Source organism: Grampus griseus, assembly GCF_964374135.1.
Source record: "Grampus griseus genome assembly, chromosome: 20".
NCBI classification, from domain to species: domain Eukaryota; kingdom Metazoa; phylum Chordata; class Mammalia; order Artiodactyla; family Delphinidae; genus Grampus; species Grampus griseus.
This window is the reverse complement of record NC_139014.1, coordinates 44,910,281-44,934,705: the sequence shown is the minus strand read 5'-3', so window position 1 is coordinate 44,934,705 and position 24,425 is coordinate 44,910,281. Positions and strand designations below refer to the sequence as shown.

The window sequence follows — 24,425 nt, the reverse complement described above, 5'->3', positions numbered from 1 at the left end:
CTCCTCGGGGGCAGGGATACTTTTCCTGACCGAAAAGTTTTTCTGGGTACAAAGCAACCATGCCCAGAAAATTCACTAGTACTGGCTAGTAAGACATTCCTTTCAGGAACCATGAATCCTGAAAAGTAAAATCGGCCTTGTTCTTAATTTCTTCACTTTACTTCCGAAAACGGGTGAAATACGTAGAGTTAGAGTGACCTGGGAGGAACAGGGCTTCCTTCCCTAGATGCTTTCACTGTGAAAAGGGAGTTCAAAACACAGTTAGACTTCTGCTTCTAGCCAAGAGGGACGGACAGGGACCAGATTTACTTCTGGCCCCAAACAACTGGAGAACAACACACAAAACCACAGGCAAAATATACAAAACAACAGTTTCAAGATGCAGACATGAGGAAATGAAGGACAGTGGTCCCCGAGACATGGGAAACAGATGAGAGGAGCTCTCTGCCCCACAACACCGCCTTGAGAGTTCCCAGGCTATGGTGTGGGGAAGGCAGACCCCAGGTAGAGCCCAGCAGTCTCCCCGAATTAAGAATGCAAAAAAACAGGTCCAGGTGGCTACAGTACGTAGGGCACAGTACCAGAGAGCTGCACAGAGAGAGAATGCTGGAGATTTGCACAGGGTCCACCCTGAGACTTCAGGTGAACGTTGATCAGGGCAGATGTGTGAGGAAATTAAGGCTGGGGAAAGAACCACCTGAAAGCCTTAGAAGGAATAACTCTCTGAGCTCACAGGAATTGCACACGTAATTCCTATCCCTACCCACCAGGTCACCTCATAATTCAAAGGGCATCAGAGGGTATGCAGAATGGCTCTGGCACAGAAGTGAGGGAAATCACCTCTTGACTGGAGTCTGCAAACATTTTCTATCAAGGGCAAGAGAGCAAGTACTTTAGGCTTTCTGGTTCATATGGTCTCCTGTGCAGCTACCCAACCCTGCCATTGTCACAGGAAAGCATCCATAACTAATAAATGAATGAGCACGGTTGTGTTTCCATAAAACTTTATTTATGGACACTAACCTTTGAATATTATACAGTCTTTAAAAGTCATGAAATATTCTTTGCCTCTTTTCAACCATGTAAAAATGGAAAAGCCATTTTTACCTTGCAGACCATATAAAAACAGGTGGTGGGCCAGATGTGGCCCATAGGTCATGGTTTGCTGACCCTTACTCTAAAATAAACACTGCTGTGGTCCACCTGACAAAGCAAGACCCAAATAACTGCATCCCAGCCAACAACAACAACAAAAAAATCTCAAGAATATTTTCAGAAAGAAATATCTAGTAACTGAACAAAGAAAAACTCACATCTGGCTTTCAAATGAATACTTCCTCCATAAGATTAGAAACCAGGCAAGGATGTCTGCTCTCCTACACTGTACTGGAGGTTGTAGCAAGTGTAATAAGGCAAGAAAGAAAAAAGACATCCAGACTGAAACGAAGAAGTAAAACCACACCAATTAAAAGACAAAGACAGTCAGAGTGGATCAAAAAACAAGAGTCAACTATAGGTGGTCTATAAGAACCTCACTTTAAATATAAAGAAATATATGGATTAAAAGTAAATGGACTGAGTGGGAGCGAAACCAATGCCTGCCTTCGAGCAGCAGCTGCGCCACGGCCGCCAAGGGCTTCTGTGCCCAGTGTCGCTCCCACCAGTCTACAGCACAGGGCATATCTTTGCAAACCTCTTCAAGGGCCTTTCTGGCAAAAAAGAAATGCCTATTCTCATGGTGGGCCTAGATGCTGCGGGAAAGACCACCATCCTGTACAAACTGAAGCTGGGTGAAATCGTGACCACCATTCCCACTACAGGCTTCAACGTGGAAACCGTGGAATACGAGCACATCAGCTTCACTGTGTGGGACGTGGGCAGCCAGGACAAGATCCAGCCTCCGTGTGCCCCTGCTTCCAGAACACACAAGGTCTCACCTTTGTGGCTGATAGCAAAGACAGGGAGCGTGTGAATGAGGCCCGAGAGGAGCTTATGAGGATGCTGGCAGCAGACGAGCTCAGGGACACTGGTCTGCTCGTGTTGGCTAACAAACAGGACCTCCCCAATGCCACGAACGCAGCTGAGGTCACGGACAAGCTGGGTCTACGCTCTGAGGCACAGGAACTGGTACAGTCAGGCCACCTGTGCCACCAGTGGGGATGGGCTCTATGAGGGACTGGACTGGCTGTCCAATCAGCTCCAGAACCAGAAGTGAGCTGTACTCCTCTCTCCTCCCCATTCACTCCCTCCTCCTACCCTCGCTTTACTCTCATGTGGCAAATGTGCCCCTGGGGTGAGAGTGCCAGAAGCTGTCTCCATGCTGGTCGGTCACGGTGTGCTTCACCGTGCTGTACATGTGCAGACGCTGCCTGCAACTGGGTTTTTATTTAATCCAAATAGTTTTTGTCTCCAATGAGGCAGTTTCTGGTACTCCTATGCAATATTACTCAGTTTTTTTTTGTTTTAATTGTAAAAAGAAAATCAACCCACTGTTTAGTACTGAGAAGGGATTTTAGGCACACGGGTCATCCAGGGGTTGCTGTTGCAGATGTGCCGGACGCTCCTCCTCTTGGGCTTTAGATCTGTGTTGAGATCCATTTTGGTGGTTGGTTTTTAACCCAAACTCGGTGCATTTTTTATAATAGTTACAAGGAGAACACTTGAACACACAGAAGGGAGAAATGGGCCTAGTGTAGGTTCTGTAGTAATGGCCTGAGTCCAGTCCACCGGTGGTCTATCTCCTGTTGGGAATGTGAAGTGGGGCAGAACCAGCCATGATCCATTCTGCACGGTCACAGTAAGGTCCCTGTGATTTGCTCCGTCTCGGGTCATCCCACACCCCATAGCATTTGTGCTCACGTGGCTGCCCAGGAGATGGGCTGGAGGCTGCAGCCACTTCTCTCAGACCCCTTGGAGGAACCCCAGCCTTTCCTGGGTCAGCATGGGGCACTTTGGCTGGAACGCTCTGGTTGGAGCAGGAGCCCTGCCGTCTCCTTGCTTGCCTGCTCCGGGCTCTCTGGGGTCCCACCAGCATGAGCACAGGTGGTCATCCTTGAACCCCAGCCCCTCGGAGCCCCAGTGCTTTCACTCCCTCAGCCTGCAAGGGTCAGATTTGCCATTGAAAATAACCTCTACTTTTTTCTTTTGTATTTTGATAAACACTAAAGAAGCTGGAGCTGTTAACCTTTACCTTGGGGAAAACCTCAGAACTGCTTTACTTTGGTGTTGCAGAACCTCTTACTGCTTTCAATACACAATTAGTAATCAACTGTTTCGTATACTTGTTTTCAGTTTTCATTTTGACAAGCAAGCAGTGTAATTGCAGCTATTAGAATAAAATCTCTTAACTATTAAAAAAATAAAGGTAAATAGATGGAGAAAGATAAGCCATACTAATAGTCATCAAAAGAAAGTAGGAGCTGCCATATTAATTTCAGACACAGCAGACTTCAAAGCAAGTAAAGTTAGCAGGGTTAAAGAGTATTATGTAATGATAAGGGGGTCAATTCTCCAAAATGACATAACAATCCTTAATGTGTATGCACCTAACAGAGCAAACTACATGAGACGAAAAGCTGATAGAGATGCAAGGAGGAAGAGATAAATCCACCATCATAGTTGGAGACTTCTACACCCCTCTATCAGAAATGGACAGATCTAGCAGGCATAGTTAAACTCAACACCACTATCAATCAGCTGATGTAATGGACATCTACAGACTGTTTTATCCAACAACAGCAGAATACACATTTTTCTCAAGCTCACATGGAACATTCACCAAGATAGACCACATTCTTGGCCATAAAACATACCTTAATAAATTTAAAAGAACAGAAATCATACAGTTCTGCTCTCGGAATACAACGGAATTGAACTAGAAATCAACAACAGAAAGATAGCTGGAAAATTCCCAAATACGTAGACATTAAACAACATTTCTAAATAATACATGATCAAAGAAGTCTCAAAAGAACTTTAAAAATATTTTGAACTAAATGAAAATGAAAACACAACTTATCAAAATTTATGATACAACAAAAGCAGGGCATAGAGGAGAATTTATAGCAGCAAATGCATATATTAGACAAGAAGAAAGATCTAAGATCAATAGTCTAAATTCCCACCTCAGGAAACTAGAAAAAGAAGAGCAAATTAAATCCAAAATAAGCAGAAGGAAAGAAATATTAAGAATTAGAGCAGAAATCAATGACACTGAAAACAGGAAATCAAGAGAGAAAAAAAATCAATGAAACCAAAGCTGGTTCTCTGAAAAGATCAGTAAGTTCAGTAAGCCCCTGGTCAGGCCAACTATGAAAAAATAGAAAGGACACAAACAACTAAAATCAGAAAAGAAAAAGCAAGCAGAAACACATCATCGTAAACAGCACTGATGTCCACTTTTTCATTTCTGGCAACTTTTAAAAATTAATTTTTATTGGAGTATAGTTGATTTAAAATGATTTCCTGGATACACCAGGAAACTCAGACACCAGCATCTCCACCACTTGCGGGGGCAGTGTGTGGGGGGTGTTTGTTTAGAGAGAAGCTCCCTGGAGAATGCAACAGGAACAGTACCATAAAATTTACAGTAAAATAGGAACAGAGGCAGCCAGTTGATTTTGCACAGGTACGTGCAAGCACTTCAAACCATCCACTCTTCTCGAACCCTGGCATGCCAACTGTCCGTCACAGCACCTTTAAAAGCAGAGGCACAAACATCACAAATGTTTGACCATAGGGCTGTGTGGTTCAGGATTTTATGAGAAAGCCATCTTTAATATACAGGGTTATAAAACATTGCCAGGTTATAGACCTACAGATTTCCTTTTTATACAAGTTCAAATGCTGCAGCCATGACAAATCAGTGTCATTAAGGCATCCTCATGTCTCCAAAATCATCTCATCAAAATTGTACCACATCAAAGGAATTTCCCCATCAACCATCAGCTATGACATGTGGTGCTTTTTAGGACACAGATGTATTGTTTACAGCTAATGGGTGAAACCATGGACCAACACGTAGGATTTCAGGATAAACAAGAAAAATCACATGATCATATCACCAGATGCAGAAAACATATCAGACAAAATCCAACGTCCCTTACTAATAAAAACTCTCAGTAAACTAGGAATAGAGAGGAAGCTCCTCAACTTCATACCTACAAAACCCCCACAGCTGGACTTCCCTGGTGGCACAGTGGTTAAGAATCTGCCTACCAATGCAGGGGACATGGGTTCGAGCCCTGGTCCGGGAAGATCTCACATGCCGTGGAGCAACTAAGCCCATGCACCACAACTACTGAGCCTGCACTCTAGAGCCTGTGAGCCATGACTACTGAGCCCTCGTGCCACAACTACTGAAGCCCACGTGCCTAGAGCGCATGCTCCGCAACAAGAGGAGCCACCGCAATAAGAAGCCCACATACTGCAACAAAGAGTAGCCCCGACTCGCCACAACTAGAGAAAGCCCGATCACAGCAACAAAGATGCAATGCAGCCAAAAAAAAAACAAAAACAAAAACCCCCACAGCTAACAACATACCTAATGATGTGAAACTCAAAGCTTTCCCACTAAGGTCAGGTAAAAGACAAGATGTCCCTTCTCGCCACTTCTTTCCAGCCTTGTACTAGAAGTTCTAGCTAATGCAATCCGAAAAGAAAAGGCATACAGATTGGGAAGAAAAGAAAACTTCATTTGCAGGTTATATGATCACCTAAGTAAAAAATCCAAAAGAACTGACAAAAAAATCTCCAGGAACTAAAAAACCATTATAGCAAGGTTGCAGGATACAAGGTTAATATACAAAAGTCAATCTCTTCCCTACATACCAGCAACGAATGGGTGGAATTTGAAATTAAACACAATACAACTTACACTAGCACTCCCAAAAGTGAAATACTTAGGTATAAATCAAACAGAATATGTACAAGATCTAAATGAAAAAAACTACAAAACTGATGAATGGAAGCAAAGAACTAGATAAATGGAGAAATATTCCATATTCATGCATAGAAAGACTCAATATTGTCAAGGTATCAGTTCTTCCCAACTTGATCTATAGACTCAACACAATTTCAATCAAAATCCCAGCAAGTTATTTTGTGTATATCAACTGATCCTAAAATTTATATGGAGAGGCAAAAGACCCAGAAGAGCTTACACAATATTGAAGGAGAAGAACAAAGTTAGAAGACTGACACTACTCTACTTCAAGATTTACTATAAAGCTATAGTAATCAAAACAGTGTGGTACTGGTCAATGGAACAGAACAGAGAGCCGAGAAACAGACCTTTATAAATACAGTCAACAATCTTTGATAAAACAGCAAAGAAAACACAATAAAGTAAAGACAGTCTTTCAACAAATGTTGCTGGAACAACTGGACATTCACATGAGAAAAATGAATCTAGACCTTACATTCTTGACAAAAATTCAAAATAATCATAAATCTAAAAGTAAAACAAAGCTATAAAATTACTAGAAGATCACATAGGAGAGAACCTAGATGACCTTGAGTATGGCAATGACTTTTTTTCTTATCACTTCATTCCTTCTTCATGCTCTTTTATGTAGAAAGTTTCTAATCTATATTATTTTCCTTCTCTCATAAATAACCTTTAAACCATTTTTGCAAGGCAGATCTACTGGCAAATTTCCTCAATTTTCATTTGTCTAAGAAAGTATTTCTCCTTCAGTTTTGAGGGATAATTTCACAAGGTACAGAATTCTAGATTGATGAGATTGTTTTGGAGGGGTTTTTTTGGCAACACTTTAAAGATTGCACTCCACTTTCTTGCTTACATGGTTTCTGAGAAGTCAGATGTCATCTTTACATTTGTTCTTCTAGAAGTGAGGGGTTCTTTTTTGTTTGTTTTGTGTTGTTTTACTTCTAGATTCTTTCGGATTTTTTTTTATCTTTGTGATTTTCTGTACTTTGAAAATGACATGCCTAGGTGTAAATGTTTTGGTATTTATCCTGCTTGGTGTTCTCTGAGCTTCCTAACTCTGTGGTTTGGTGTCTGCCATTAACCTGGGGGAAATTCTCAGCCATTGTTTCAAATATTTTTTCTGTTTTTTCCTCTCTTTTCTCCTCCTGGTACTCCCATTACACATCTACTACACCTTTTGCAGTTGTCCCAATGTTCTTGGATATTTTGTTCTGTTTTGTATCAATCTTTGTTCTTATTGCTTTTCACTTTTTGAGGTTTCTATTGAGATATCCTCAAGCTCATAGATTCTTTCCTCAGCCATGTCTAGTCTACTAATAAGGCCATCAAAGGCATTCTTCATTTCTGTTACAGTGTTTCTGACCTCTAGCATTTCTTTTTGGCTCCTCCTCTCTGTTTCCATTGCCCATCTGTTCTTCAATGCTATCTACTTTATCTATTAGAATCCTGAGCATGTTAATCATTGTTTTAAATTCCTGGTCTGATAATTCCAACATCCCTGGCATGTCTGGATCTGACGCTTGCTGTCTCCTCAAATTATGTTTTTTTGCCTTTTGGTGTGCCTTGTAATTTTTTCTTATTAGACAGGATGTATGTGGTAAAATGTACTGCTGTAAAAAGACTTTTAGTAAAAGGTGGTGGTAAAGTGTGGGCATTAAGGGAGTGTTCTACAGTCCTATCATTAGGTCCCAGTCTTTAGTGAGTCTATGTCTCTGGGCTGTGAACGTCACAAGGGTTTCAAAGTTTTTTCCTCCCCTTGCCACTTAGGTGGGACAGGATGGCTAGTGGGCTAGAGAGTTAGGCATTTCCTTTCCCCCAAGTCAGTTAGACTGATATTACTTAGCAAGTTAGGTCCTGGTTAAGTAGTTTCTCCTGAGGATGAAATCTTGTTAAGAACAGAGTGCTCTAGCATATTCCAAAATGGTTCCTTTTCCCCTCTCTCCACCAGAAACAGGAGGGGATTTTTCTCTGGTATTTACTGTGAGAACCTGGTAGAGCTCCCAGAGGTGAATCTCACACAATTGTGAGGACCCCACTATGACTGGGTCCCCTGGAGTTTTTAATGCTCAGATTTGTCCACATTGAGCCTCCAGCCACTCATCAATGACAGTTCAGATTTTCCTACCCAACTGGTTCCCACACTGGCTTCTGCTCAGAAGTCTCTGCTCCAGTAAGCTGTGACTCCCTGTATTCTCCTGTCTCTCCAATCTTGCAGGAAGTGATTTGCCCTGTGCCCTCCTCTCTTACAGATCCAAGAAGAGTTGGTGACTTTTTCAGTCTGTTCAGATTCTATTACTGATTGTTAGCATGGAGTGGTGACTTCCAAGGTCCTTACAGGCAGAACAGGAAACGAGAAGTCTGGCAATGACTTTTAGATACAAAACCAAAGGTACAATCCACGAAAGAAATAATTGATAAGCTGGACTCCATTAAAATTAAAATCTTCTGCTCTGTGAAAGATACTATCAAGGAAATGAGAAGACAAATCACAGACTGGGAGAAAATATTTGCAAGAAACATCTAATAAAGGACTGTTACCTAAAATATACAAAGAACTCTTAATGGACCAAAGGTCTTAACAGATACCTCACCAAAGACAAATACAGGGCTTCCCTGGTGGCGCGGTGGTTGAGAGTCCGCCTGCCGATGCAGGGGACACGGGTTCGTGCCCCTGTCTGGGAAGATCCCACATGCCGCGGAGCGGCTGGGCCTGTGAGCCATGGCTGCTGAGCCTGCGCGTCCAGAGCCTGTGCTCCGCAACAGGAGAGGCCACAACAGTGAGAGGCCCGCATACCGCAAAAAAACAAAAAACAAACATACAGATGGCAATAAGCATATGAAAAGATGCTCCACATCATAAGTCATGAGGGAAATGCAAATTAAAGCAAGAGATACCACCACACATCTATTAGAATGACCAAACCCTGGAAACTGACAACATCAAATGCTGACAAGGATGCAGAGCAATAGGAACTCTCAATTCATCACTGGTGGGGAGGCAAAGTGGTACAGTCACTTTCGAAGACAATTTGGTGGCTTCTTACAAAACTAAACATTCTTACCATGTGATGTAGCAATTGCACTCCTTGGTATTTATCCAGAGTTGGTAAATTACATGTACACAAGAACCTGCACACAGATGTTTATAGCAGCTTTTTCATAATTGCCCAAATATGGAAACAATCAAGATGTCTTTCAGAAGGTGAATGGATAAACAAACTTGGTCCAAGAGGTGAGTGGATTATTATTCAGTGCTAAAAAGAAGTTAGCTATCAAGCCTTGAAAAGGCATGGAGGAACCTTAAACACGTACTAAGTGAAAGTAGCCAATCTGAAGTCTACATACTGTATTATTTTAACTACTGATATTCTGGAAAAGGCAAAACAATGGAGATGGTAAAAAGACCACAGGTTGACAAGGGTTGAGGGAGGAGGGAGAGATAAACAGGCAGGGCACAGAAGATTTTTAGGGAAGTGGAAATACTCTGTATGATATTGTAATGAAGGATGTGTCATTTTATATTTGTCCAAACCATAGAATGCACAACACCAAAAATGAACCCTAAAATAAACTATGGACTTTGGGTGATTAGGATATCAATGTAGGTTAATTCATCATAACAAATATACCATTCTGGTGGTTGATAATGGAGGAAGACTATGCATGTGTGGGGAAAGGGGTTATATGGGAACTCTCTGTACCCTCCTCCTAAATTTTGCTGTGTACTTAAAACTGCTCTTAAAAAAAGTCTTTAAAGAAGTAAAACTGTCTTTATCCACAGATGGCACTGACCATTGTATAGAAAGTCCTATAGATTCTACCCAAAAGCTGTTAATAAATTAGTGAGTTTATTAGCAAGGCTGCATGATCCAAGGTCAGTATACAAAAAATCAATTGTATTTTTATACTAGCCACAATCAGAAGTAGAAATTTATAAATGCCATTAATAAGAACAAAAAAATATGAACTACTTAGGGATAAATCTGATAAAAGATGTATAAGACGTACAGTGAAAACTACAAAGCACTGCTGAGAAAAATTAAAGAACTAAATAAATGGAGAGATATGCCATATTCATGGATCAGAAGACTCAATATTGTTAAGATGTCAATTCTCCCCAAATTAAAGATGCAGTGTAATCCCAATCAAAAGCCCACGAGGCTTTTTTGTAGAAATCGAAAGCAGATTCTGAAATTCATATGGAAATGCAAAAGATCTAGAATAGCCAGTCACATTTTGAAAAAGAACAAAGTTGGAAGACTTATATTACCTGACTTAAAGACTTGTGGCAAAGATACAATAATGGAGACAGTGTGGCACTGATGTAAAGATAAACAAATGGACAAATGGAACAGAACGGAAAGTCCAGAAATAGGCCCACACCATATACGGTCAATTGATTTCCAAGAAGAGTAAAGTAATTCAGTAGAGAAAGGATGCTCTTTTCTTTCAAATGGTGCTGGAACAAATAAATATGCAAATGAAAAAAAAAGAAATGCATTTCATCTTGCTATATCAAAAAAAATCAATTCAACGTAGACCATACACCTATTGTAAAACCTAAAACTATAAAATTCCTAGGAAAAAAAAGGCAGTAAATCTTTGTGGCTTTAGGTAGTCAAAGATTTCTAATTGGACTTCATTAAAATTAAGAACCTCTGCTCTTTAAAGGACATTGTTAAGAAAACCAAAAATATAAGCCACAGATGGGGAGATAATATTTCTAAAACATAAATATCTAACATATAAAAGGATATGTTTTATAAAATTCTTAAAACTCAATAACAAAAGATGAACAACCCAATTAAAAATAGGTAAACAATTTGAACACACACTTCATCGAAGAAGACACGCTGATGACAAATAAGTGCATGCAAAGATTCAGTCATTGGGGAAATACATATTAACACCACGATGAAATGCAACTACACACCTACTTGAATGTCTCAAATTAAAAAGACTGTCTATAACACTCTTTGGCGAGGATCTGAAGCAATTGGGACACAAATTCTTCTGGTGGCGATGTAAAATTGTACAACCACTTTTGAAATGAGTCTGGCAGTGTCTTTAAAAGTTAAACATAATGAGGATATACGTATATGTATAGCTGATTCACTTTGTTATAAAGCAGAAACTAACACACCATTGTAAAGCACTTCTATTCCAATAAAGATGTTTAAAATAAAGTTAAACATACACCTCAGTCATTCATGAAAATGTATGTCCATACAAAGACTTGCACATGAATGTTCATGGCAGTTTTATTTGTATAATACAAAATACGCATCAACAGGTGAATGGATGTGCAGACTGTGGTCAATTTAGGCAAGGGAATACTATTCTGTAATGTAAGAGAATGAAATACTAATCTATGGAACAACGCGGATGAACCTTAAAATAGTTACACTGACATAGAGGCCAGACCCCACCCCATCCCCAACAAAAGAGCACATACTGTATGATTCCATTTATACAGAAAAAAAAAACTAATTTATAGCAACAGAAGACAGATCAGCAGCTATCTGGGGATGTGGGAGGGACAACAGTAAGATTTACAGACAGACATGAAGAAAACTGTCAGGAGTAATGATTATGTTTATTACTTGGATTGTACTGATGGGTTCACAGGTGTATACACGTATCAAAACTTACTAAAGCATACACCTTACATACGTGCTATTTACGAGGTCAACCACACCTCCATAAAGCTGTTTTTCAAAAAGTAGAACATCTGTAACACTGACATGAAAAATGTCTATCACACGTATTAAATTTTTTAAAAAGCTGTGGAATTACCTATATCATGATCTCATTTATGTAAAATATATGTGTGCTCACACTGAATATACAGTATATATATAGAAAAAAGCCTGAGGAAATATATTGTTCATCTGTTTACAGTTTGAGATCGGAGAAACAATAGATACAGCTTTTCATCTTATATATCCCTATATTGTTTGAACTTTGTATAACAAATAGGCGTTACTTCTGAAATTAACGAGAAGAAATTAGCAGTTTTAAAAGCCACTGGGCAAGATGAACTTGAAGGTAAAAGCCAAAATCACTTCTTTGTACAGCAGAAACTAACAACATTGTAAAGCAACCATACTCCAATAAAAAATTAAAAAGTAAAAAATAAAACAAATTGACTTATATGTGAAAAAGATGGAGTCTTTCTTTGGAGAATGATCCCCAATCGTGGAGAACAGGGAGGGGGCACATGCCTCAGAGTCACCTGGACTGATCAGACTCAGAACTGCTCTGTCCTTCTCCCAGGAGAGAATCCCTACTTCCATGAGCTACCTGGATGGACAACAGCGTTTGTCTAATCTTCAGGTACCCTGAGGCACAAAAGCGCCAAGAGCTCTCCGAGACCAACAGTCTTACCTCCGATTTTCAGTGGGTATGAGGGATATCCCCAAGGCTATGGTAACAAATCTGACAATGTTTCTGAGCCCACGCTCTTGGGGTATTTAGTACCTTGGATAATTTTCTGCTGCTGTTCCCGGATTTCATCAAAACCCAAGCCTCTGGTCTCCTCCGGCTCCTCGAAGAGCCACGGGTTGGGTCCTCCTCGCTTGGCCCCTCCAGTCATCAGGCTGGACCTGAGAACAAGATTACAGGCGTTACATAACTCGAAAAACATAGCTCTGCTGCAAATCACTCCCACGAGTGCCGAGGGGGCTCGCCTCACCTGCTTTGAAAATTCAATTCGACTGCAATTTATTGCATGCTTAGTTTATGCCAGCAACTGTGTTCAGTGCTGGAAGAGATACGCAGATAAATAAGGCCCAAGCCTGGTCCCCAGGAGAATTACAGCCTGTAAAGGAGACGGTGGCAGTGCATAATAGTTTTACTAATCCTCCATGAGACATCTGAGTCAATAATCATAAATGAAGGTCTTAAATTTCAAAACACAAGGCCAAATGGAAGTGGCCTTTCTATTCGGACAAAGTCTGTCTCACAGGTGGCACCAAAGGCACAAATATTATTTCTCGAGAAGATATAACGTTGCCCCTACAGGTTATAGCATTAAAAATGACCACTTACTTTCTTATTTCATATTTGGCTGCTCAGATAGAAACACATGCAGGGTTTCAAAACCAAGTCTATGAATATAGCATAGCATTTATAACACCAATTCTGAATTATCCATCCTAATCTTGACTCCCTCTCATAACCCATAGGCTCCTTCTGCACGAGACATATTGGGCTCCTTGCTGGCCAAGGAACACAGAACACACACTTCTGGCCTCAGTCCCATGTTTACAGGATCCTTCTCACTCCAGGTATCTCCCCTTCTGCCTCCACCTGCCCACATTCTGTGCAAACTGTGAGGAGCATCTTGTGGATGAAACCATATCCGACCATTTCTACCCAGATGGGAACAGCCACTCACTCTAGTATGTATGTATAGTATAGTATGTATAGTATAGTATAGTATAGTATGACTCATAGGATTTTTAAAATGATGGTAATGAGGGGCTTCCCTGGTGGCGCAGTGGGTAAGAATCCACCTGCCAATGCAGGGGACACGGGTTCGAGCCCTGGTCCAGGAGGATCCCACATGCCACGGAGCAACTAAGCCCGTGCGCCACAACTACTGAGCCTGTGCTCTAGAGCCCGTGAGCCACAACTACTGAAGCCCGCGTGCCTAAAGCCCGTGCTCCGCAACGAGAAGCCACCGCAATGAGAAGCCCGCGCACCGCAACGAAAAGTAGCCCCCGCTCACCACAACTAGAGAGCCTGTGAGCAGCAACAAAGACGCAAAGCAGCTAAATATTAAAAAAAAAAAAAAAAAAAAAGAGAATGGACCGTGCTCACCAGCTCTACTTCTTGACCCTTGGGGTTCACTCTTCAGCCCCCGTGATCCAACTTCTACCCCATCACACTGCTGAGACTTTTCTCAACCATAACCTCCTTACTGACAAAACCTCGTGCCAGTTCTCACTTCCCCCGTCCTCCAGGCCTCACTGGCCACTGCTGACCTTCTTCCAGTATCCAGGAAACCCCTCCTCCCTCCGCTCCTTCCATGCCACTCTCTCCCACGGGCAGGTCCTTCTCTGCAACTTGCAGGTACCTCTTCTTCCATCTGCCCTTTAAATAGAAGTGTGCCTCAGGGATTCTACTTAGATCTTCTCTTCTTGCTATACTGTCTCTCCCTGGGCAATTTTACCTGTGGTTTCAGGCTGTAAGGACAGATGTTAGCAGTGCTCACACCATTTTTACTCCCCAATATGAATGAAACAGGCCATATTCTCGAGTCATCATGGTGGTGGATTCTCACCTGGGGGCTCCCGCCCTGGCAGGGCACTATCAGAAATCTGACGGTGGGGGAGGAACGGCGTACAAATAGTTAAAAAGAAACCCCACATATCACAATCCAGGGCAGGCAGGTCCTCCCATCCCTCATCCTGATTGAAAAATCACCGACTTTCAAATTTCTCTACCCACACCATCTCCCTACAGGCTCTTCTATCTACATTTATGGATTTTCCTTTAGGGCTCTCCAGCTGGGAACTCCACTCCAAATTCAACACACCCAAAATCAAATTCACTACCTTCACCTCATAAGCTGTTTCTCCTCCTATCCTCTCTAGCGGCATCACTGTATTCCCAAGTCATCCAACCCCCCTCACCTCCACACCCCGGCCACATCTCATCAATTCCCAAGACCTCCCTTGGAGCTGGTTCTCAAGGCCACGCCCCATTTCATCATCTCTCATGTAGAAGCAGCTCATAGCCTCCAACCGGTCTCCTTGTTCCCAGTCACCCCGATTCAAATCCCCTTACACTCTGCTGCCAGAACGATCTTTCTAGACCAGAGATCTCCCCTATTTTAAAACTGTCACGACTCCCTAGAAGCTACAGGTCAAACTTAAGCTTTACAACATGGCCCCAGTGATCTCTGCAACGTCATCTCCCGACACCCCCTTCCATAACCCTACTCTTCCTTCAGCCTTAAGACTCTTACCACGTCTCAGACAAAGGCACAAACTTTCACACCCTCATGTTTTTGTATGAGGCTGGAGAGTCCCCACCCCCACACCCCTTTGTCCATCTGGCAAAATTCTATTCATCCCCCAAGGCTCAACTCAAATGTCACTTCTGCTGTTTAGTCTTTCCCGATTCCCGTCCCCACCCCCTCCTTCCCTTAAATCCATCACTCCTGGTGCTCTCACGGCACTTCGTGCAAAACCTCCAACGTGGCATTTATCAAGCAGGATTGCAGTTAGTTATTTACTCACCTGTCTCCCTTCCTAAGTTATGAGCTCTGGAAGGAAAGAGGCCACATGACAGTCATGTTTATATCCCTAGGACCAGAAAGACAGTTCCTCTGAGTATGCTGGAGAAGCATTCAGTACGTGTTTATGAAACAGAACTAAGACGACCACCGAGCTTTTTAAGCGAGAGACAAAATGAGAGGGATATTTAACATTTATTTTGAGATTAAAGGAAAAAAAAGTCAAAAGAAATCTTAACTGCTACCTGCCTTCAGGAGTTTAGCAGCAAAGACTGACATTGTTCAAGCACATGGAGAGAATTTTAACTTGAACGGGAATTCTGTCACTAAAACACCTTGCAGCTCAAGCCCACTTTTGGAAGGACAATGAAGGAGTGTTTCTCCTTTGAAAAGTCAGTTAAAGAAAGGAAATGCTAAATACTATGCTTCTGAGGTTAGGGTAGACTTGAAATGTTTTTAAAAATAAATCCATCATTTTTACCCATATTTTCAAGATGGAACTTATCTAATAAAATGGAACTTGTCAAATGTCACATTACTAAACAGGTTAGATATCTGTCTTAAGATTTTACCAAAAAGTTTTAGTCCCTTCTGACACTGTAAAAATATTTCATTTTTATCCCCAAAAGAAAGTGATACACATTATTAAATTATGACAATATGGGGGGGTTGCAGTTAATCCATGTTTTTCTGCTGACAAATGTAGTTGAAACTTGTTAGAGTTCACAGGGAGGGTGTTCTTATCAACCGAATATAGAATTGAAAAAGCAGTGGATTCCAAGAAGCAGCTTTTCTTAGCATTTCCAAAAGATGTCAAAGTGACCATAAACATGTTTGTCTGAAAAAACATCGGTGTTTGAGTATTCACAGGTCACAGAGAGGTTTGCAGTCAGGACTAGAGATGATATTTCTAGGGTGTCAGTGAGTTGAATCGAGTCTACAGAGCTTTGTAACTAGACTTGCCTGTAGATGTGAAATGCTACTATGGTCTGAAAGGGTGATTTCCCTTCTCAAAGCTTTCTCAGCTAGTTTCTTTCCATGAATATAAAGATGCACAGAGGCTCAAATTTCAATCAGAAATAGTTTCCTTTGACATACATTCTTTAAAGGCAAAATCTGGCAACAATATCCAGGCTGGCTTACACTGAGGAGAGGCCGCAGTCAGGGAGGTAGACCAGAAGGCTACTACAATTTAGGCAGAAGGGGATGGGGGTCTGGATGAGGGAAATGCCAAGATAGAATGGCAGGGAAGGGACGATTCACCCAGCAATTCAAAGGAAAGCTCCACAAGTGCTGGTGAGTAGAATGGAGACAGAGGATCAAGATTTCCAAACTGGGTGACTTGGAGAATTGACACAACTTAGGGAAATGTTTCATTTCCTTTCGGAATTTTCTCAGATTTCGACATAACTCCCGTAACAACCCCAAAGTAAAACTGCTGTCAAGATCATAAGCTATGGATTTGTGGCTACTTGTGGCCATATTTACTAGACAGCTAACTTCTTTAAGTCCAGTACTCTGCCCAATTGTGTTTTTGCATCCCATCCACCTATTCATCCAACCATCTGTCCTACACACACTTACTGAGTCCCTTCTATGTGCCAGCATGAATCTAGGGGCTTGGAAGAGAACAAGAAAGACAAGTATCTGACCTCAGGAAGCTGGTACTCCAGGGACAATAAATGCCTAACACTGAGCCTTTTGCAAAGTACTCAAATTTTTGTTGTTGTTAACTAATTGAATAAAGATTATTCAATTTGTTTAGACTAATTAGTATTAGTCCAGAACAGTAAGACCTCAAGCAAGGAAAATCTCTTACTTACATGTCATTCAAGGCAAGTCTCACAACAGCATCTTTAAAATCTACCGTAAGCAAATAATTTTTTAATTGTAAACCACTCTCATTTTTCTCCCTATTCACTGCTGGCTAAACGTTACCAGTAAGAAGTTTTAAATGTAACAGTAAAACTTAACAAAACAGCTCACAGAAGAACACAAGTGCAGGGGGGGAAAGGCCATCAGAAATCATTATTTTGGCCTCTGACCTGAATTTGAGAAACCTCTGTGTGCTATTCTCGAGTCATCCAGGCAATCTAAAATCAAGCAAATAAAACCAAAGGGAACAATTCTTTACTTTTACCTTAATGTCACTGTCATGGTACCTGCAAAGTCGAAGGAGGACAGGAACGGGTGATTGAAAAAAAAAAAAAAAAACACAGAATTCTTAGGTTTTGTCTTTTTTTAAATTGACATATAGTTGATGTACAATGTTGTGCTCATCTCTGCCGTACAGCAAAGTGACTCAGTTATACACATGTAGACTTTTTATGTTTCCATTATCGTTTATCACAGGATACTAAGTAGTTTTCTGTGCTATATATTACGACCTTGGTGTATAAAAACCTAAGAATTCTAAGTGAAAGATGAATTAGCTGCTCTGCCAGATGTCTGGTGACTGAGCGCCATCTGCTGGTTAGCGATTAAAGTACAAAATAAATGTTAACCAATAATTACCATTTATTACAAGCAGCTCCTTACTTTATTACACAGTGGAGTCTTGAAAACACGTTTAGAAAGAGAAAGAGTGAAAGTCAACAATACGCTTCCATATTACAAGGGAGTTTCTGTTGTGCCTTTTCGACACTCATTTCAATAACAAATGTTCTACATCTTCTTTCACTTTGTTCTGCAGGACCAAACACACTTAAATGATAAATCCAATGAGAACCCAATGAGGCTGACAATTTGCATTTAGGCATTAGGCGTGCCCAGTGATTTCCATCTTTGCCTCAACCTGTTTTCCCCTTTATATGTGTTTCCATTCTCACTCATTTAAAGATACAAGGCACTAAAATATTCAATTAGTTGTGCAAATTAACACTGTTCTCTGGACAAAGATGCAAGTCCAGTAAAATGAAATTGGCTGGAAGGGAGTAGAATTAAACACTGCAATGCTCTACGGTGTTAAAAATTCTATGCTAGAATTTTCTATTTGTCAGCTGATGTACAAAATCCAAATTTGGCACTGAAACTGTTGAAGGGTGTGAACAAATAATGTATATGCTCGAGATGCACAAAAGTACCGCCCATACAGTCGTCATTTCCACCTCAATAACCTTGTTTCTTATCAATCTAGTTCATATCCAAAAACTCAAATTCATAATAACCACGGCATCCTCTCCCTCTGGAGCCAAGGCCCAGAAATCTGTAGTCTCCCTCAGGTGAAGTTTTATGCCACCACCCAGGCACCAATACACAGATGGGTATGGAAATTACAGGTCTGGAAAGAGTAGGGTTAAAGGAGGGAAACCGTAAGCGGTACAAACCCTACTCACTCCACAATGGCGATCTCAAGTCTCATTCCATCCAGTTCTTCTCAACTTCCTCCACCTCACATGGATCTCTCTCTCCTCCAATCTCCTAGACCATTTATGGCCCAGGCCACATCATTTAGCACATACTTATAAACCATCACGGACTGTTCTCCAATTGTGTTGAGCAGGATAGAAAGACGTGCCACCTCTGAATTCCCCTCTGCTAAGATCAGTGACAGCAAGTGTTCTGGAATGTTTATAGACCACTTCACAAAAGCACAAATATACACCGTCACAAATATTTCTCATCCAAACTTCACAACGTTTTGAGGAGTCATGATTATTTTCATGTTACAGAAAACGAAATGGAGTCAAGATTCACACCCAGGTTTTCTAATTGTAAACCCTTTGCTCCATCCACTGAATTACGTGTGCAAAGTTAGCAATCCTTGGCTGGATTCTACTAAGTGCAGTGAACAGGAGGGCAAAGTACTCAAAGCTAGTGAGAAGGAACAGATGATGAGGGTCCCTGCAAGGGACCACAATTCAGAGAAAGGGAGGCCCGAGAAACGAAACCCATAGCCAAGGTCAAGGAGATGAGCTCTAGTTCTCCTTCTGCCATTAACCCACCCTGGGCACAGTGAGTTTCCTCATCTGTAAACCAAAAAAGTAATCCCTTCTCTGCTTACCTTGGAGATTATTATGACGGTCAAATAAAATCATCTGTATGAAAGTGCTTGGCAAATACAGAAGAGGGGGAGGGAGAAACAGCTTCTTTAAAAAATTTATTTTATTTTATGCTGCATTAGGTCTTCATTGCTGTGCATGGGCTTTCTCTAGTTGCGGCAAGTGGGGCCTGCTCTTGGTTGTGGTGCGCGGACTTCTCATTGCGGTGGCTTCTCTTGTGCAGCACAGGCTTCAGTAGTTGTGGCTGGCGGGCTCTAGAGCGCAGGCTCAGTAGTTGTGGTGCACGGGCTTAGTTGCTCCGCGGCACGTGGGATCTTCTGGACTAGGGCTCAAACCTGTGTCCCCTGCATTGGCAAGCGGATTCCTAACCACTATGCCACCAGGGAAGTCCTTCTTTTAATAGACAAGAAAATTTTCTTTTTTCAGTTTCTTTACAATTTTCACTTATAAGAAGCACAAGTTGGAAAGTATTATAGAGGCTTTATAAAAAATAAGTCAACATAACTTACAATACAGTGTGTATAGATAACTCCTTTCTTCCTGTTTATTCACTGCCAAGAATTTGCTTCCTTTTTCAATTCCCAAGTGAGTTTTATCATTTAAAAGTAATGCATGAGGACTTCCCTGGTGGCGGAGTTGTTAAGAATCTGCCCGCCAATGCAGGGGACACTGGTTCGAGCCCTGGTCCGGGAAGATCCCACATGCCGTGGAGCAACTAAGCCCACAAGCCACAACTACTGAGCCTGTGCACCGCAACTACTGAAACCCGCGCCCCTAGAGCCCGTGCTCTGCAACGAGAAGCCACCGCACCACAAAGAGCAGCCCCCGCCCGCCACAACTAGAGAAAGCCCACACCCAGCAAATGAAGACCCAACGCCGTAAAAAAAAACCAAATAATAAAAGTAATCATGCAGAAGTAGGAAATCTTTTTATTTTCCCCATCAAAAGTCACAACTGTACCAGTAGTTAAGGACTGCAATTCAAAACAAGATACCATTTCTCACCCATCAGATCAGCATAACCCAACCAGTTCTGTAACACCCGCCGACACCTACGGTGTAGGGAAATGGGCTCTCCCATATACCGTCAGAGGAAACGTAAAGCACTATAACTTTTAAGAAACAGACATGGCAGAACCTGTTACATTTTGAACACCCATACCTTTTGTCCCAATAACCCCACTTAGGGGAAATCTGTCTTATAGAGATAGACGCCACAGTCTTCATGGATATTTACCACGTCATTGTTTGTAATGGCAAAAAACTAAACCACCCAATATTCATCAAATGGGGAGTGGCTGGAAAAGTGACTGCCTATTTCTATCGTGAAATAATGCAGCTATTGAAGAGAATTTTGTTAAATCTGTTTGTTAGAGGAATGCCCAAATTTAAATGAAAAACACTAAATTACAGAGTAATATGTAAAATTCTTTTCCACAAAATAGGAAAGGAAAATGCATATTCATGTAACTACACTTGTAAATATTTGTACAAGCACAGATAAATGTGGGGAGGTTAACACAGGTTACATCAGGAGAATGACACTGGAGGGAAGGAAGGGGGAGAGGGTATTAACTTTGGGTCATACCTCAGTGTAGACTGACTTGTTATCATGAGTGTGTATCGTGTGGATAATTTGTTTTAAATTCAATAAAAGATGAGTCATTTCCCCATAGGGCGGGAGAACCAGGGAAGGAGAGCGGATAAGGCAGCAAAGACCTACAAAAGTAAAGGCCATTTCAGTGAAGACTATCAAAGGCACTGAAAGGGTTCCTCTCTTTCAAAATTAAGAATGGGAAGCAGAAACTAAAACCAAGAAATGCCAAAATCAAACATCTTCTTCCAGGGGGAAAAGAGCAATGGAAGAGAAAGATGTGACAGGAAAAGGCAGGAAGATGAAAGAGGGGGAAAGAAACAAGAATAAGCAGCTTGCAGATGGACGGGGAAAAAGTCTACAGAGAGGCCCTGAGGAGGAAGTTTAAACATGACAAATGGGTTTGCGGTGACACAGAGGAGGGGGGAAAAGATGAAAGAGAACTGAACGGTAAGCGATTCCTCCTCCAAAGTTGGACAGTCCAAGCAATCAACCCTTCTCTCCTCACTCTCAAGGGAGGAGAACCCTAACTTTTAAAAATCTAGAAACTGGAAAGGTCTGAGTATGTCTCCCCTTCTATTGACTTACATCTCCATCTTGTGGCCTGTTCAAGACATAGCTGTGTATGTGTGTGCATGCATACATACACACACACACGTACGGATAGATACACAAGCGTCTCAGTGTATATATGCATGTATACTTATACATAAGTATACATGGCTATATACGTATACATACACATACATATGTAATATATACACTAAGCATATATGTAATGTAAGTATACATTATGCTATATATTGTAAGTATACGTGTATATGTAAGTATACTTATAAGTATATATACATATGTATTACATAAAAGTGTATATACATGTGTATTTACGAATTTTTAAATTCAAGTAGAACATACAGGCAAAGAAACCGAAGCGTAGAGCTCAAAGAATTCACAAAGTGAATCACTACCCAGGATAAGAAACGGAGCGTAAGCAGAACCCCAGGACCTCCCATGCCCCCTTCTGGTCACTACTTCCCCCAAAGGGAACCACTTTCATTACTGGTAACACCATATACAAGGCCTGCCTTTATAGAATGGAATCCATACGGTACGCAAGCTTCTGCCTGGCTTATTTCACCCAGTGCTGTGTTTGTGAGATGCATCCAGTGTGTGGTGTGTGGCTGTAGATCGTTTCCTCTCATTAGGATCATTGTATAAAATACGCCATCATGTATTTATCCGCTACAGTGTTGGTGTTCAGTGGTTGTTTCCAGGTGGGACTATTTGGAAGGATGCTATCAACACGTACATGTCTTTAGTACAGTTTTCAGAGAGCTTTCCAGAGTGGTTGTAAAATGATGGTCCCTCCAGCAGGACATGAGAACTCCAGTGGCTCCACATCTTAGTAACTCCTGAGACATCTGTAATTTTAATTTTAGCCAATCTGGCAGGCGTAATGGTATGACAGCATGGCTTTAGTTTGCAATTTCCTGATGACTGGAGAGGCTGAATACCTTTTCATGTGTTCAGCCACTGGACATCCTCTTTTGTCAAGTACAACATCAAGTTGTCTGCCTATTTTTTCCCTAAGGAGTTTTTCTTGATTTATGGGGGCTCTTTATATATTCCGTGTCAAATATATCTTACGTGCCAGATATATTCACTGCAAATCTAGATTCCCATTCTATGGCTTGGCTTTCACTCTCTCTGTGCTATCTTTTGATACACAGAATTTATTTTAATGAAATCCAATTTACCATGCATCTCCTTCACATTCAGTCTTTGTGTTCTGTTTAAGAAATCTTTGCCTATTCTCAACGTCATAAAGATATCTTCCTACATTTTCTTAAAAGTTTTAGTTTACCTTTCACATTTAGGTCTACAATCGTTCTGGAATTGATTTTCATGGAAGGTTGACTGTAGAGGCTAAGATTTGGTTTTTTTCCATGTGGACATTCAGCTGACCTAACACTATTTATTGAAAAGATCTTTTCTCCACTGCACTGCAGTGTCACCTGTCATAAATCATGTGACAACATGTGTATGGAGGGCTGTTTCTGGACTCTATTTTGATCCACTGGTTTACTGGCCTGTCCTTGTGCCAACACCACACTGCAGCTTTACGGTTAAGTCTTGATAAATGATCACGTGAGTGTTCAAAACTTCTTTTCTTCAAAATTGCCTTGGCTCTTCAAAATTACCATATATACCTTAGAATCAGCTTAAGTGACAACAAAAAAAACTGGCTGGGGACTCTAAACGGGTTTGCTCTGAATCTACAGATCAATTTTAAGAGAACTAACATCTTTACAGTACGGAGTCCTCCCAATCTGTGAACATGGTTATCCCTCTATTAGGTTTTCCTTCCTTTCTCTAAATGCTTTATAGTTTTTAGTATAGAGGTTTCATACTTTCATTTGACTTATTCCTACGTATCTCCTGTTTTTAAAATACTGTTATAAATAGCACCTTTTAAGTTTGTTTCATTTGGTATGTCTTTGTTGTCCAGCTTTCAAGACCTTCCTAGGAGAGGAACTACCAGGTTGCTGCTGCGAGCTCATGGACAGACCATGCTGTATCACACAGTGGTAACTGGCCACCTTCACTGACTTGAGCAACAGTGTGGGATTGTAACGACTGATATTCACCTAGGTCTTAACGTCTCTGGGTTCACTCCCTTGATCAGTCATCCAAATGGATAATCCTTCTTTACCATTAGTATCTAATTGGAAGTCAAGCTGCTAACAGAGCTTCCTTTCCTAGCCCACGGAGAAAAAAAAATCTGGGCTAAATGACCTTCAAGTGATAATCAGTCTTGTTAGTATACATAACTGAAACACTTCAAAAGAGCTATTCTGTCAAGTTTGAGACAATTTCAAGATATTTAAGAGTACTATTTAAACATCCTACTTCATAAGCCCCAAGATACACTGCTAGACAAAAAAGGTAACACACAGTAAAGAGGACATTTTACACTATAATTCACACTAAAAACTGAAAGGGTGAGAGTGACTGGAGATGTGTATCCTTATACATGTGTATTACCTTTCTAGAAGGATACACAAAACTGTTAGAAGTTGCTGCCTCCAGGGAGGAAAAGGGAAAATGCATGCCAGAAGTGGGAGGGCACTCCAGTTTTCATCGGTAACCTTTTTGTACAGTTGGGTGTTTATATGTGATAAACATCTTTAAAAGTAAATTTATGTTTTACATGTTTTCAAAAGCAAGTATTCTATTCGTTCCCATTAACCACCGGAACATCCCAAAGCATCAACATTTTGGCCTGACACCATCAACCAAACTGCCTCTTCCAGAAAAGTCAAAAGAAATACTTGGTCATATGACATATCCAGTTTTTCCCCCCAAGAAAACATGGTCACCGTACACTTTGCATGGCTAGTATCAGACCAGTAGTTAATACAGAAAAAAAACTGCTAAGGCAACATATATTCCAGATTTTTCAAGTCGGTCCATGTTTCAAACACTCCCTCTTGTCCCTAAGTATCAGTCCCCGCAACAAATTAACCTATTTGACCTATGTTTCTCCAGAACATGGAGACAAAGTCAGAAGCTATTACCTCCCAAATGGAATTAAACAATAATTAACAAAATGCACGAGATCATCTGTCCACAGAAG

General features: G+C 41.1%; 1 protein-coding gene and 1 pseudogene across 3 annotated transcripts in view; one reads left to right on the top strand and one right to left on the bottom strand.

Annotated features, from left to right (window-relative positions):
• Positions 1 to 24,425, bottom strand: part of STX8 (syntaxin 8) — a 241,010-nt gene that overhangs the window by 183,820 nt on the left and 32,765 nt on the right. For both annotated transcript variants that reach the window (XM_082678912.1, XM_082678911.1), the window contains one exon: positions 12,431 to 12,555. In XM_082678912.1, the coding sequence (XP_082535038.1) occupies positions 12,431 to 12,555 (125 nt within the window). The remainder of the gene's footprint in view (positions 1 to 12,430; positions 12,556 to 24,425) is intronic.
• On the top strand, positions 1,640 to 2,215 carry LOC309838192 (ADP-ribosylation factor 1-like; annotated as a pseudogene). Its single transcript has one exon. The product of its transcript is annotated as an ADP-ribosylation factor 1-like (transcript).